This window comes from Taeniopygia guttata, chromosome 15 (assembly GCF_048771995.1).
Source record: "Taeniopygia guttata chromosome 15, bTaeGut7.mat, whole genome shotgun sequence".
Classification (NCBI taxonomy): domain Eukaryota; kingdom Metazoa; phylum Chordata; class Aves; order Passeriformes; family Estrildidae; genus Taeniopygia; species Taeniopygia guttata.
In genome coordinates, this window is record NC_133040.1 from 4,494,120 (window position 1) to 4,509,943 (window position 15,824).

Consider the following 15,824-nt stretch of genomic DNA (forward strand, 5'->3'; position numbering starts at 1 on the left):
AGCAATTTTTGGGAGGTTGGCTCTGCCGTGGGAGCAGCCTGAGCAGCAGAGGGGTGACTTTGCCCCCTACAAGCCTGTAGGAAAAGCTTCACCAGTGCAAGTTTGGGGGCTGCTGGTGGGGAAAAGTCATCTCAAAACCCACCCAGCACTGTGGCTGGTGAAACCTGAAATGTGGAGTGATGGATAGGGGCAGACAAAGAACTCTCTGTGCCTCTCAGGGCATCACAATCCTCCCCAGGTACCCAGCAGGGAGTGTTTGAGCCCAGGGAGGCAGCTGGAAAAACAGCATTGTGACCACAGCCTGGAATTGCTGCTCTCTCTTTCAAAGGTGTTCTCAGCACAGGTTGGGTTTCCTGCTCTGAGGAATTGCTCAGCCTGCTCTTGTTTATTCTGCTTCATCCCTAAAGGCCTGTTTGCCTTGTGCCTGGTGATGTTGCACGGCTCCTTTCCTCACCAGACTCCCTGCTCGTGGGGAGGACGGGCCTCCACTGCCCTCTCCCCACCTCAGCAGCTCTGCTCCTCCTCTGGAGATCCCTTTGGAGGCCAGTTCCCTCCTCTCCTGGGCTCTGGTTCCATCCTCCCTGTCCCCAGGCTGGGAGCAGGAGCAGCCAGCCCCAGCCCACCCCCAACACCCTCAGTGGGGTTATGGAAAACCACCAGAGGATTGGTTGGGGATGGTCCTCCTCAAGTTTCAAGGGTTCTTATTAAAGAATGATGGAATGGTTTGTGTTGGAAGGGATCTTAGAGCCCATCCAGTGCCAAGCCCTGCCATGGGCAGGGACACCTCCCACTGTCCCAGGTTGCTCCAAGCCCATCCAGCCTGGCCTTGGACGCTTCCAGAGATCCAAGAGCAGCCACAATTTCTCTGGGCCCCCTCTTCCCCATCCTCACAGGGAAGAATTGCCAGTTTAGCTCTGATTAGGGTGAATTTTGCAAGCTCTTTTGTCCAATTTATCCACTGACAAATGTAATTTTTCTCCTAATGTTGCTGTTTATTGTTATCGTCAGCATTATTATTCTTGGCTAAGAAATAAATCCATAAGAAAAGAAATCAAAGAAAACACATCAAGCTCTTTGGCACATAAAATCACAATCAAAGGGAGAGGACAACCTTCTTCTTGACAGCTCCTGGTGTTGTTTTGGGCCACTTGGGGAAAAGTAGAAGCTTGAGGTAGAACAGGCACATCCACATCCAGGCTGGGATCACCTTTTCCTTTCCCATCCTGACTCCTCCCAGTCCTGCCCATGGAAATGGCATTGCCATATGGAATTGCCACGCTGACAAACTCCTTCAACAGAGGAGGAAAGGGCTGTATTGGATCCTTCCACCACCTTTCCTTTGCCTTATCCCAGATTTTACTGCTGTGACAAGTGATGACACTGATGGCCTCCCTGCTCCTCATACCACAGGGCTGTATCCTCAGGGATCTGCCTGGTTTTCCAACCCCAAAACCCATCACAGAATCTCAGTGTCTCATAATAACCCCAAAGAGCCAAAAACCAAATCTGAAGAAATGAGTGGAGTTGGAAGCTTGAGGCTTTCCTCCCAACACTTAAGAAGGAATTTTCCATGGGAGTTTAGTTCTCCTTAATCCTCTTTGAGATGCCTGGCAGGCATTTCTGGGGAGACCTCTTTACTTACAGGGTAACCACTGCCCCTCTAATTACATGGGAATCACTCGATGGGGATTAGATGATTACATGGTCAGCAGTGGGACAGCAAAGCTGGGAAAGCACAATGCAGATGACAGCTAAATACAGTGTAATTGTTGTGTTCCTTGACTCAAAATGCAATTTACTCATCAATCCTGGAGCGCTGCATGTTCTGTGTGATTTAATGCAACGTTTGGGTGATTCCCTGGGGGTGGCTCCAGGCAGACAAAAAGCTTTGCAAGAATTGAGGTCCCACATGTGGTGCCTGCATCTCCTTGTGCCCACAAATGTTGATACCCAGAGAGAGCTCCAGCATCACATTTTGGCTGTGTCTAACCCAACAATCACGACGTGTTTTGCAAGCATGAGGCAGTAAAAGCACACATCTGAAAGAAGAAAGTTTTATTGGAGGCAGTGCTGGGAGAGGCCCAGAAGATCCCATGCCCCACATCCCTGGGGCAGCAAGGTGGGAATATCTCTGTGGAGTGGCCCTACTGATCCTGTGGGGGGAATGCAAGCACAGAGAGCTCCCAAGGCCTCCAACACACAAGCTCAGAGATAGAGATGGATACAGGGTTTGACCTAAGACCTTGGAGAAGGCTTGAACCTGTAGAATAGACTAGTGAAAAAGACAAAAATAAGAATAAAGAGTTGTAGTTTCAGCAGAAGTATGTTTTAAGCAAGTAGAAATAGGCCTCATATAAGTGAACAAATATGCTAAGCCAAGAGAGTAGAATACAATTAAAGTTTAGCAACAGAACTTGTTAGAGAGTTGATAAAAAGTAGAAGATACAGCAGTAAGTTCCTGTAGTTAAGTGATTGGATAGAAAAATATGCATTGCTGTAAATCGTGTAAAACTCAGCAATTAGCAATTGGTTATGAAGATGCTAATGAGCTCTGTGGAAGGTGCTGATTGGATAAGAACTTTATAAAAGACATTGCAATTAGAATTATAATGGCTTCTGATGCAAAGCTTCTAATGTGATGGTTTTGGGTGCAACAACCTTACAGTCCCACCCTTTCATGAGACTGATTTTGCAATAAACCATCTTTAAACACCTCTTCAGCCGACCCCATCTTTCTGTATCCCAAACAATCCTGCTGCCTTTCTGTGCCTTTGCAGGGTGTGCCTCGGTGTCCCTGCCATGTGGGACAGGCTGGGGACACCTCCTCAGCTCCTTCCCAGGACCTGGCCATGCTCTTCCTGTGGTGATCCTGGCCCAGGCTGGGGACACCTCCTCAGCTCCTTCCATGCTCTTCCTGAGGCGATCCTGGCCCAAGTTGGGGACATCTCCTCAGCTCCTTCCATGCTCTTCCTGTGGTGATCCTGGCCCAAGTTGGGGACATCTCCTCAGCTCCTTCCATGCTCTTCCTGGGGTGCTCCTGGCCCAGCAGCCACACAGAGCCAGCCTTTCTGTTGGGTTTCCCAACTGCAACCTCATCATCGCTCTGGAGCTGATTTTCCCACCTGGTTTCCAGTTCCCAAAACATCTCCCTTCCTTCACCGAGGCTGGGACACAACCTCCCCTGGGCCAAACACCTCCCACCAACCTCATTTCCCTGGCAACAGGGTGGAATTTCCACCTCAATGGGGATTGCCAATGCCACCCCAGCACCCACCAAGGTCACTTGGAAGTCTGCCTTGATGGGAAAGTGACCCCAGGGGAGCAGGGCCCAGTTTTGGAGCAGACAAGGCCACAGCCCCAAACTCAGCTCAAGCTCAGCCCATCCCTACCTTCCCCCCGTGGTGTTGCACCTCCTCTGCTACAGCAGAAATCAATAAAAATTAAATTACAGGAATCTAATAGAAGCAAAAAAAAAAAAATCAGGTAAAACCACCCCAAACCTGAAAATACATTAACAATAGATGGGCACTCCCCTGTCATTGAGAGTGTGTGGTATTTATTAGCCATAAATTGGCACGCAAAACCTGGCACACGGCTAGGTTGGGATTATTTTTTTCTCCTTAGCTCCATGGCTTTGGATACTTGTCTATATTCCCTCCCAGATCAGAATTCCCACACATTCCCACCCACATTCCCAGAGGCTGACACGCAGGTATACCTCTTTAGTTAATTAGAATTACTTTTAATTAAAAATATATGTAAATTATATAGAGTGTGCACAGCTTGGAGAGGAAAAAATAAAGAAGAAAAGAAAGCAAACTTCCATTTCAATAAAAATTTGAACCTCTTGGAATCAGCTGCTTTTGTGACATCCTTGGAGTTATTGGAACTTCCACGTATAAATAAATAGGACCAGGAAATTTTACACCCGAAATATTCTGCAGTAGACATTTTTCCTTGCACAAATTTGCTTTTCCTTCTCTTTTTGCCTCCACCACTCCCAGCCTCTCATGATCACTTTCTGCCCCTTTTAAACACATTTATTTAATATCTTGCTTCACACACCCAGACTGATATCCCTTTTTTTTTTTTTTTTTTCCTTTTTCTTTTGGAGAGGAAGCAAAGGAACACAGGAGAAAATGAAAGCCTGGAATTGCAAACAAGCGTCATCATCATTTTGGTGAGCAGATTTTTTCCTCTCAGTGTCTGCATTCTCTCCCCCCTCTATCCCTGTGGCAGCTGGCTCAGAGCCTGGCTTTCCACATGCTGCTAAAAATCCAGCAGGACTCAAGCTGGGGATGTTTGCAAGCTTGGAAATAACCCCACACTTCCGTCAGAGATGGCTGAGGGACCAGGAAAGACCAGGAGATGGGAAGGGAAGAGGAGTGAGAGAATTACAAGTGGGAAAGGAGATGAGGGGATGGTTTATGGAATGGTTCCTGGAGACAATTTTGGGGAATTTGTAAGGAAACACAGCTCCCTGTGGGAGTAATTTCACTCTTGGTGCAATGCCTGGGTGAGGTAGGTACTGGATTTATTGATTTGGGGGTTCTCAGTACCTCTTTCTGTTGAAAAGTAAAGATAACACTAACTAAAAAAAAAAAAAAAGAAACACCACTCCAAAATCCACCCTTGGTAAAAAGGGCCGGTGTCTTTTTCTTTTTTCTGAGAAAATGGAAGGAAAAAATATATATTATTATTTATTATATAACATTGTCAACATCAACACCACAAAAAAAAAAAAAAAAAAAAAAAAAAAAAAAGTAACATCCTAATTGTTCTCGTTCAAGCATTCTGACCGTGGTGAGAAAGGCAGCAGGAGTTTGGTGTCCCTTGGAGAACAAAAAGAGCAGAAGGGCAGGGGGGGAACGAGGGTGGTGGCAGCAACACAAACTGGGTGGGACCGTGGAGGGACAGAAGTGTGCTGGGCTGTTGGCTTTTCTTTTGAGACAAAAGAAAACAAAAGGGGGGTCAGGGCAAGTCACAGCGAGGCCGATGACTTCCAGCCGTGGTTTCAGTCACTGTCCGTCCCTCTCGAGTGCTAGCGGTGAACATTCACTTCAAGGAGTCTTGCAAAACGCTTTGTTATCAACAGGGGGATTCTTTTCCTTTTCCTTCTCCCGTCTGCTGGGATTTTCCCGTGGCTCTGGCACTCCCTGCCCCCCTGGTTAGCTGTTCTCGCTCCACTCTGGCACCATCCCCACGCCGTGCACCGAGTGGTACTGGTGGGGCGACAGGGTTCGAGGCACGCCGTGGGAATAGAGGAATTCCGCCGGCTGCAGGCTGCTGGGAGGGGACTGGATGCCCGTTTGAGGTCCACACTGCCTGACGATGGGCTGGTGAGAGCTTTGGTGCTGGAACATGCTGTGGGTGTCTGCGATTTGGGGCGACGTGTGGTTGGCCACGCTGCCCAAGCGGGGCATCAGCGGCCCCGAGGTGAAGTGGGCAGAGAAATGCTGGTAGGGTAACCTGTCCATGGGCTGCATGGCAGACACTGTGCAACTGCTGTAGGAGGGCACGCTGGGCCATGTGTTACAGCTGATGTCCTCCAGGCTGGGCACGGGCTCCGTGGGCGGCGCCGAGCTGGCGTACATGCAGGCCTGGCGCTGCGCCGACTCAGTCCTGTACGACGTGTTCAGTCCCTGCTGCTGAGGGTAACTGGACCTGTAGAAAGGGTCCTCGTCTGCTGGAGAGGTTTCCATGTAGGGCTTCTTGTAGGGATGCTCGGTGGTGGAACATTCCTCATCTGTTGGGAGAGAAAGGTCCTGGTAGCCACCAACGATAAGGTGCCCGCAGCTGAGCATCCCTATCCGCACTCCTGTTTTACCGAGAAAATCTGACGCTGCCCTCAGGGTAAATCCCCATCATTTCACTGGAAGTGATCTCAGTCTAGCCTGTGGAAACCCAGCCTTGCATCTGGCCCTCTCTGCTGGAGTGGGGAAGGGCTTAGCCAGGAGCTCTGGGAAGAAAATGAAGATGTGGGAGGGATCCTGAGGTTTATTGGGCTTGGTGATCCCCCCACATGCTCCCCGTCTCCTTCCTGCTGCCACTTTTACCTGAGGAATAACATCTGCCTGTGACCCCTGCACCTAGCAGGATCCCCCCTCTCCCCCAGGAGGCTCACAGCTGATGCTGTCAGCTCAAATCCTTTACAATAAAATATTTCCATGATAAAATATAAATGATAAAAAGAGACAAAAATGGAGATCACAATAAAATCCTCCCAAGAGAGCACCAGCGTTGGGACAATCAGATTTGGAGTTTGACAGCCCCAGCCTTCAGCTGTGCCAAGGCAGCTCGGCACATAAATCCACACAGGGCTGTGGGCACATAAATCCACACAGGGCTGTGGGCACATAAATCCACACAGGGCTGTGGGCACATAAATCCACACAGGCCCGTGTGCTGGAGCCAAGAGGAACAAAGGAGAAAAGTAAATTTCACAGCTAGAAACAACAAGGCACATCTTGCAGAGCCCTTTGTTTCCTGCAGCATCCCAGGCCAGCAGAGGGAAGGAGATAAACAATTTAGGTGAAATCTCCAGGGTGAGGCCAAATGAATAAATGAATGTGCACTTATTTATTCATTCACAGGGTCATCAAATGAAATCCAGCTCTGCTGGAATGGATGGCAAAATTCCCAGGGATGAACACTTCACCAAGAGATTTTAAGGACAGTGTGGCAAGGGAAGGGGAGCTGTTCTGACATGGATTAACTTTGCTGCTGCTTCAAAAACAAGATTTCTGGTGCAGGCAGGAAAACATCCCACTTGGTTAGAGCTGTCCTGGCTGCACCCTTTGAACAGGGGTCAAATTTGAGAGAAATTTGGAACAAGTAACCCTTTACGGTTTTTCTCCACCAACATGTTTTGAGCTGTAATTTTTTTCACCCCCAAGACACGGTGGGGAAACAGTCCCCAAGCAGTTGCACAGAAAGGAGGACTGAGAGCATCTGCCCCACAAGAGGCACAGAGGTGTTGCTGCCGGGCTGCTCCGAGGGGAATGCTCATGTCACAGCTTCAGGAGGGGCAGGTGGGCAGTGCAGGCATCTTTTGTTTCTTCTAACACACACATGTACATAACCTTTATTGCTCTAAACAGCCACGAGGGCTCTGCTGGAAGCTGCACCCTCTCTGCATGTAAAACAACCCCTTCTTCCCACCCAGGGGTCTTCCAAGTCCAGCTGGAAGAACTGCTGCTGTTCACCTTCATCCAACAATCCCACAAAGAGCAGGTACTGAGGGACACCATGGGGACATCCCCACAGTGGCCTTTGGCTCTGTGCTAGCATAAATTCAGCTGGAAAGCCACAGCCCTGTTTCTTTCTTCCTGACAACATCAAAGCCTGGCTCCTTCACCTCAGCAATGCAGAGCCCTGAGAATCAAGTTTCTCCTGTGCCTTCCCTGTAAATTGGGCTGGGAAGCAGGATGAGATAAATGAGCAATTCCATCCCATTTTTAAAACCAGCTGAAACAATGAGCAGGGAGGTGCAGGAATGTGTCATCCTCCTTAACCAGCTCAGGGCCCGTTTTTGTAGGAGCAGGGGAAAGGATGAAGTCCCCTGAAAGCCAAAAGCTGGAGGCACAGGTCTGACCTCTCTCCTGATCTCAGCTCCATGACAGGAGATACATCTGGAAGAACAGCCTGAGCTGGAGCTTTTATGGACAGTGTAAAAAGTTTGGATTCCTGACCCACCGCTGAGTAATAAGAACACTGGGGTGGAAAAACAATGTCTTGTAAAATGCAGCATTGTTCTGCTAATAAAGTTTTCAGCATTAAACCGCATCACTCTGCTGGCACCAGAAATCATTGGCTTGGGGTTTGACTGTTTATTTTATTTTGATTTTTTTAAATATACAACACAAACCAGTCAAACTCTGTTTTTCCATGGTGTAAAACTGCCTGACTTACAACCTGAGCTTGCTGATTTTTCCATTTAGCCCAGACATTTCACTGCCTGCCACAGCCCAGCTGGGCAGAGCTGCAGTGTGACAGAAGCACTTCCAGAATCCATCACAGGTGAAGAGGAAAAAACATGGGATTTCAGTGGAAACCCCATAAGTACCCTCTGTCCTTCTGTAAGCTCTCAGGATCACTCTGCTGGTCCCTCTAGATCCAGGTTCCCGGATGTTTTATGTGGAAAGGGGTTTTGAGGTGTGTAAGGACCTTGTTCCCATCTCCAAACAGGACCTAGGCACTAACAAAGGATTCCAGCCTGCCCTAACAGCTTCTGCCTGTGCTCCTGCCCCTCTTCCCAGGGATTTTCCCATTTATGGAGCCTCAAAGTGCTAGAGAGGGAAGAGGATGGTCCCTGTGCATCCCGAGGTGGGATGGTGCAGAGCAGAGAGCCTCAGCTGGTGCTGCCTGAGGGATTTGCAGCAGCCCAGGCTCTCTGGTCTTGTCCCACCACTCCTCACAGAGGAGACCAGAGCCAGCACAGAGCAGCTGGAGGGCATTCCCCGGGTGTGAGGAGCAGCTTTAGGGTGGAAAGGGGACATCTTCAATGACAAAAGGAGCACAAGACAAACAGGTCTCTCAGGCAATGCCAAAGGCTGCAGTTTCAATTCATCCTCATGGGCTCTGGAGCCTGGACAGCGCAGCTGAAGGGACAATCCTGTCCCTGAAGGTCCTCTTATGTCCTCCTGTCAACGTAAGCAGGACACTGGAGATATGTAGCTGCCTGTTGAGGGTTGGATTGCTGGTGCTGGTTCCCTGACAGCAGCTCCTTGTCCTTTTCCAGGTGCCACTGAGCCCTCCGAGGGGTTCTTGGCTATCCTGGGAGATATCCTGATCATCCCCCCCTTGTTGCTGCTATTCTTGGAAGCCAGGGGTGGTGATCAGCTCTAGGGAGCAGCCCCTCGGTGCTGCACAAACCTCAAAAAGCAGGAGGAGCTGCCAAGCAGGGGCAGCTGCCAGCACCAGGGAGAAGCTGCTCTGAAGTGAATCCAAGGAAAACGGAGCCTGAAGAATGGGGTGGAAACTGGCTCCCTCACAAGGAATTTGATGATCTATCTCATGAAGGAGCTCGAGCGAGAGCATGAGTGCTTCCAAGATTTCCGGTATTTACTACTTCCAGCTGGGTTGTAAATACCACGCAAATGGCCTTTTAAATGGAATTTTCCCAATTCCAAGATTCGGGCCACATAGAATGAAATGCAAACATGGAAAGCCTCTGGACTTCAGGGTGCACTGGGCCTCCCTCTCCCCCCTGGTGTAAATCAGGAGAGCTCCTTCCCCATACGTGCCACTCGGCTCCCCAGGGTGGAAGACAATGAAGAATGGGACACGACTCATTTGGTTTTCAGAGCTCACCCACACTTCCAGGGCGTTACAGGAGGTTCATCCTGACTTTGTGAGGGACACACAATGGGTGATTATCACTAACTCTGTTGTTTTATCCAGTCTGGATTCCAGCATGGATCTGGCACGAGCCTGAAGAGCTAATACCAGGGTGCAAGAGTGACAAAGGTCATCCAAGAAGAAAAGAACAAGGCAGATTCAATCAAAATGAACATCTCTAAAGGGCAAATAAGTGCTAAATCCTAGGACATGGAACCTAAGACATGCCAGCCATCCCAGCTGTATCTCACTGCCTGTGATATGGCTGTGTTGTGTTGAACATGACAGGGCTGTGGGACAGGACAATCCAACCCCCAAAATCTGGAATCTTTTCCACAGGCAGCAAGCTGCCAGCACTCCCTGCAGAGGCACAGGAGGCGCCTCTGACAGGAGAGGGGGTTCAGAGAATGGATCAGGTTAGAATGGACCACAGTGGGTTATCTGGTCCAACCTCCCTGCTCCAGCAGGGTCACGCCAGAGCACATGGCAAAGGATTGCATCCAGAAAATTCTGGAATATCTCCAGTGAGGAGACTGCACAGCCTCCTGGGCAGCCTGACTGAAAAGAAGTCCATCCTCATGTTCAGGTGGAACCTCCCAGGCATCAGTTCCTGCCTGTTGTCCTGCTGCTGGACACCATGGAGCAGAGCCTGGTCCATGCCCTGGCACCTCCCTGCAGACACTGACAGACACTGATGGGGTCCCCTCTTAGTCAAGACTGGCCCAGCTCCCTCAGCCTTTCCTCATTTGGGATATGAAACTACATTGCCACAAGAGCATGGCTGCTCAGCAAGAGCTGGGTGCACCCCAGCTCCCTGAACATCCCCCCATGTAGGGAGTTCCTTCCTCACCCTCAGTGTCCCACAGCCACCCTGCTGTGGGCTCCACTGCATCCCTGCAGCTGCAGCACAGCCTGAGCCTCGGCCAGCTCATCACATCTCCAGACAACAGCAGGGTGGGCAGCGTGTCCTCCAAGGAGACATCCCATGCCTGAATCTTGTCCTACAGATTCTTTGAGTGAAAAAACAAAGCTGGGTGGGATGTGGGAGAAGATGGTTCAGTCAACAAAGAGTCTGTGCACACTGACAGTGCCTGTTCTTGAGGAGAAGGTGGAAAGGCATTGCTGTACTAGCACCAACCTCATCAGAGCAGGAAGAAAAGAGAAATCCTTCCCCAGGGTGATGTCCAAGTTAGGGGGCTGAAGGACATGGTCCTTGCTGGTTGGAGCCAGTGGATTCTGCCACATCCCTCTTCTCCCTCAGAGTGCCAACATGACAACTTTTATAACCTCCCCAGGGAGAGGCTGTTCCAGTTGCCTCCTGTTCAGCATCGCAAGCATCCCAGAAATCTGCCAAGTGGTTGGGATTGTGTAAGGCTGGGAGGGAGCAGAGGTTTAGAGGGATGACTATTTAGCCCACAGGATGTCTGAGAGAGAGGATAATACAAGGGAAAACAAGGCCCAGTATCCTAACTGGGATGTGGGGCTGAATGAAAGACACAAGGCAAGCTGCTTGTTGGGCTTCTCCAAGCACAACAATGGGAAAGGGAGAGGTGGAGAACAACCGGAAAAAAAGACAAAGCTCCAACTGCTCTTTATGTCAGCCTAAAAATCCACATCAAGAGCTGAGGCCACTCCTTGGTGAGATCCAGGGTTGGTCCATCCTCTCAAGACCAGTGCCTTTGTCACATGCCATCAGCAATCCCAGTGTGGGGCTGGGATACAAGGCAGGTTGATCCTTGCCATTCCCCATTCCTGGAACAGTGACCCCACTGCAGTGCACCGGGGTCATTCCCAATGCTGTGACCCGTCCCTCCCACCTGCACGCCAGGAATCACCAGATTAGGAGCTCTGGGATGTGTCCTTCCTTCCTTCCTCAGCCAGGAGAGCATCACCTCCCTGAAGCAGGGGAGCCTTCAGAGATAACACCCCCTGGCAGCCCTGCTGCTCTCCCCTAATGTAATTCCATATCAGATCTCCACAGTGAATCCATCTTGCCTTGACAGCTAAGAACAACACTGCCAGCCACAGAATTATCCTTGTCTTGGGTCACCAGGAAAGCAGAAGTTGAACAAGGTTCCTTTGAGCTGGGTGAACACAGACCTGTCCCTAACTGAGCCTAACCCAAGGCTTGCCTCTGACTAAAGAGGAGTCAGAGAAACTTCAGGAGATGTCAAAGCTGGAAGGAGACTGGGTTGGAATTCACCTCAGAAGATGCAGACAGCAGCTGGTCTCAAAGCCAGCTGAACTGCCCTCTGCCCCCGAGAGCACTTATCCGTAACCACAGCCTTGGGAAAGGAAATAATCCACTTGGGATAAATCCTAAACTGCCTGAGGAGGAGTCAGTGCTTGGGCAGTGCATAGTCCAACACAATCAATAAGATTTCTAGTCCAGAAAATGGACAGAGGGACAGACAGAGCAAACAAACTCTTGCTTTTGAGTTTTCTGAGGTGGTAACTGTTAAGCACAAATGTAGGAAAGCAGGAGTACTATGAAGGAAAACTCAGAAATGAGAGGCTGGAACAGCAAAAAAAAGAGGAACATCGTACATAGGATTATTTTCCCATGTCCAACAAAGATCCTTGCTGGTGCTGGAAGGAAGTTCCACGCTCAGTGACATGAAACCTTGTATCACGCTCTGATTTATCCAACCCGATTCGCCCATCTCTAGTGAATTATTTTCTTCCTTTTAATTAATTTCACTTTGCAAAGAGCTGCTTGGCAGCTCAGGCTGGCTCTCTGGTTCCCATTAACTTTGTGTTTCTTTCCTCTCAGCCCTGTTTTCGATTTACCGAAGACACGGGGAGGGGAGGGGAGCAGCGGCTCAGGCCGCGGGACACCCAACCTCGCGAAGAAGCCGCGGGTATCGGGCAGGACGCTGCTCCTCTTTGATTAAAGCCTTTGGCGGCTTTGATAAAAGGCCCTTAACTGCTCGTGCCACTCAAGCCATGGCAGAGATAAGGAGGGGCCATGGGCCCTGGGACCAGGCCTCCCTCGGCCGGTGCCCCGCGCGGGGCAGGGCCACGCAGGGCAAGAGGGGCCGGGAGCTTTATTCCAGGGCAGATAGCCGTGTCCTCTGTGACAATAAGAGGAAGTGAGATAATTGGGGGATTGAGGGAAACCACCCATGGAGACACCACTTAGCGGGAATCCCAAAACTGGAAGGAAACCTCTGTCGATTCCTTATCGCCTTACAATGCGGAGGCGAATGATGAATTGCCCCGCGGGGCAGGGACACGCAGCACTCAGGGATTGTCCCGAGGGCTGGTTGTCATTTGGGCCAGCTTGTTTTGGTTAGTTTTGGAAAAGGGGGAAGAGGAGAGGTGAGAGCTCAGCTCCCAGGACAGAGGAGCTGGGAAAGGAGTCCCAGGAGCTGCAGCTCCCGGCACTGAGGAGGGATCAGGCATCACCTTCCAGCACCAGCAGTGGGACTTTGCAGCACCCCAGCAGCTCACACCCACAGCAGTGCAGGGGTAAAACAGACCACACACCCCACCTCTGACCTGGGGACACTTTGGGGGGCCACTGCATCTCTTTATTCCTCTCCTTACAGCCAGCTCAAGGCCAGCATTTCCAGTCCCTGCTCTGACACATTCTATGTGAGCGCAGTCACCTGGTCAGCTGGAGGGGACAGAAAATGCCACCTGTTTTCCATTGTTCACCTCAATCTCAGGAAAATATTGGGATTTCTCAGGTTGGTTTGTTTGTTTTTATTTTGCATAAATTTACACAACCCACGTGCTCCTACAATATCTGGGGGATTCACCAAGGACATGGGAGAGATTTCCACTGGCCTCCTGCCTCCTCTGCCAGCACTTCCCAGCCTTCCCTACCTTAGACTGTGTGTCTGCACATCCCAGAGCTCCAGGGGTTATGTTGCTAAAAATAATGGCATGTGTCTGACTGATAGGGTCGTGCAGGGAAGCGGGAAGGGCTCTGCTGTGGGGAGAAATTCCTGCTGCACTCAAAGCCATGGTGCTTGCTGCCTTCTGGTAGCTTTTCCATAGAGGAAAATCCCAAGAAGGGCAACAGGGTTGGCAGAAACCAGCTCCTGCCCATCCCTGATTACATCCAGCCCTGGAAATCCCCTATTTTTTCCAAGTAAAACTGATCTAAAGCTTTTGCTATCTCAATCCTACAAGTGGTGCTGCATTGAAGCATTCCCACTGCTTTGGGAGAGGAGGGCAGAGAGCACAAACCCCTCGCTCCTGCCTAAAACAATTATCCCATCACTGTCAGGGGCTCTTCACGCCAGGACGAGCTGAGCAGTCAGTGGAAAGCCCTCACAGTTTGATCCCTAAAGCTCTGTCAAAGCTGCTCAGTGGCAGCAGGAGGGAAGGACCATGGATATCATGGGTTTCAATCCCAGGCACCCTTCATTAGCCCAAGCATTTTCACAGAAAGAAAACTGTCTCCCAACTGTGAGACATCCCTGAGTCGAAAACTGGGCAAAATACAAACTGTCAAGGTATCTCCACTTGGAGATTAACCCTGTCTGAGGGGCTGCAGATAAGTCATCTTTATCTCCAGCGCCAGCTATCTTTCCAAATGTGGATTCATGGCGGGTGAAAGGCGCTGCCAGCCCTCCAGACAGTTCATTCCCAAGCCAGCAGAAATGGGATTTTAGAGTTTCCCAGCCCAGCCAGGGGGAGCTGCCCACAGCCCTCATGCCTCGCTCATCCTCCAGCAACATTTGTTGTGCGCTATTTTTGCCAAAAAAATCAACAATTGGGGGAGCGAGACAAAGGAAAGTCTTTTCTTACTGAATATCTAAAATGCTCTCTTTCTTTCACTTTGATGTTTTTCTGTCCACAAAGGCACTTATCCTTGGAGCTGTCCAAGGGGAAACATCAGGAAAACAATGCTGACAGTCATGCTAGGAGGGGGAAAGCACGAAGCAGGGAGCAGGCAAGCTCTGACCTTTTCTCTTGGTGCAGTGGTAGATCTGGCCGTGCTCCTGGGAGATGGGGTAGGGGTTGGCAGGAGGCAGCAGGTCCTGGGAGGTGCTGGACACCCCGTTCTCACACTGGTACTGGGAGCCCAGGTTGGAGGAGGCAGAAAGGACCCTGGTCTCGCCACTGAAGGGGCTGTGATTCGAGGATACTTTTTGTCTCACTGTGCTCCTGGGAACAACTGGGTACTCTTTACTACAAGCAAAGAAACAAGAAAGAAACAAGTTAGCAAAGCAATCAATTAATAAATAGATCAGAGGATTAATAAACGAAGGCAGCACATTAGTGTTGTGGAGTTTGTTTTGGCTTTCAGTGAAATGGAGATATCCCTCCCAGGAGGCTGCTGCCCCGTCACACTTTATCCATGCAGAACTCGTTATTCCCTTTCCTTTTAGTCCCCTTAAATTCATGCCTTTTCCACCACCACTATTTTATACACACACATAAAATATATAAATGCAGTTTCAGCAAAATAAACACGATTTCTGTTTACATATTGCAGCATTTATAAGCTGTATACTGTTTGTAATGTATTTGCAATATGCACATGCATGCAAAATAAAAACATCATTTTGCCAAGCTGACTTGGAAATTAATTAAATATTTAGGTCTACTTTTTTCCCTTACAGTAGTTGTCCCCATTCCTTTTGCCTGGAGTCTGTCAGCCTGGTTGTCCTGGATGGGGGATCCCTGCACCACAGAGCAAGCTCAGAAAAGAGAAATAAATCAATCACTGAGATTTGATGCACACCAGAGCCTCAGCAGAGCCAGGATGGGAGGGAAAGCCTGGACTGCTCTCTTCCTCCCAGATCTGAAGTTGGGATGCTTTGCCAACACAGGCTGGAAATCCCCTCTCCTCAAAGACCCTTTGGTGTTTTCTGGAGCTGTTTCTCCAAACACATCGGCAATGGGGCAGCCCCAAAGATGATTTCTGCTCTGCAGAGAGAGCTGAAGCTGAATAGGGGGTCTCAGACACTTCAGGTGAGGTAAAAGTCTCCTCCTGAACCCACAGGCTTGTTAAAATGCATAAAGATCAGGTAGTACAGCACCCCAAAATGTCACCAGGCTCTGAGCAGCCACAAAAGCACTGATTCAAACACAAGTTTTCTCCTCTGAGCCTCTAACCATTGGACCAAGCTGGCTTTGAGGTACCCCCCTCACCTGTCCAAAATCATTGTGCTCAAGCTCCTTAAATGCCACCCACAGGCTCACCTGGCCATTTGCAGGCAGAGGAAGAGTCCTGAACCTGCAGTGACACCCCTCAGGGAGGATCTATCACCATAGAACTCAGAACTTATTTACAAAATTTAACAATAGCAATCATATAAACCTACACCAGCAGGGAGCTTTCATCCAAACCACTGCTGTGGTGGCTGCCAGAAACATCAGCAACCGAGCTGGAATGGAAGGGAAATTCACCCAGGAGCTCAAACCCAAAGAAATGTGGCTCTGGTTGGGCCATGAAAGCTTTCCCAAGCCCAGGAACCAGGGGCTTGCCAAGGAAAGCCTGTTCCAAAGGTGGGGTTTCATCCCCT

General features: G+C 49.9%; 1 protein-coding gene across 1 annotated transcript in view; it reads right to left on the minus strand.

Annotated features, from left to right (window-relative positions):
- Nucleotides 1-3,721: 3,721 nt before the first annotated feature.
- TBX5 (T-box transcription factor 5) overlaps nucleotides 3,722-15,824 on the minus strand; it is a 39,805-nt gene continuing 27,702 nt past the window's right edge. Inside the window, exons 8-9 of the mRNA XM_072936168.1 lie at nucleotides 14,258-14,484; nucleotides 3,722-5,746 (exon numbers count right to left, since the gene is read on the minus strand). Of these exons, the coding sequence (XP_072792269.1) occupies nucleotides 5,169-5,746; nucleotides 14,258-14,484 (805 nt within the window). The 3' untranslated portion in view covers nucleotides 3,722-5,168. The remainder of the gene's footprint in view (nucleotides 5,747-14,257; nucleotides 14,485-15,824) is intronic.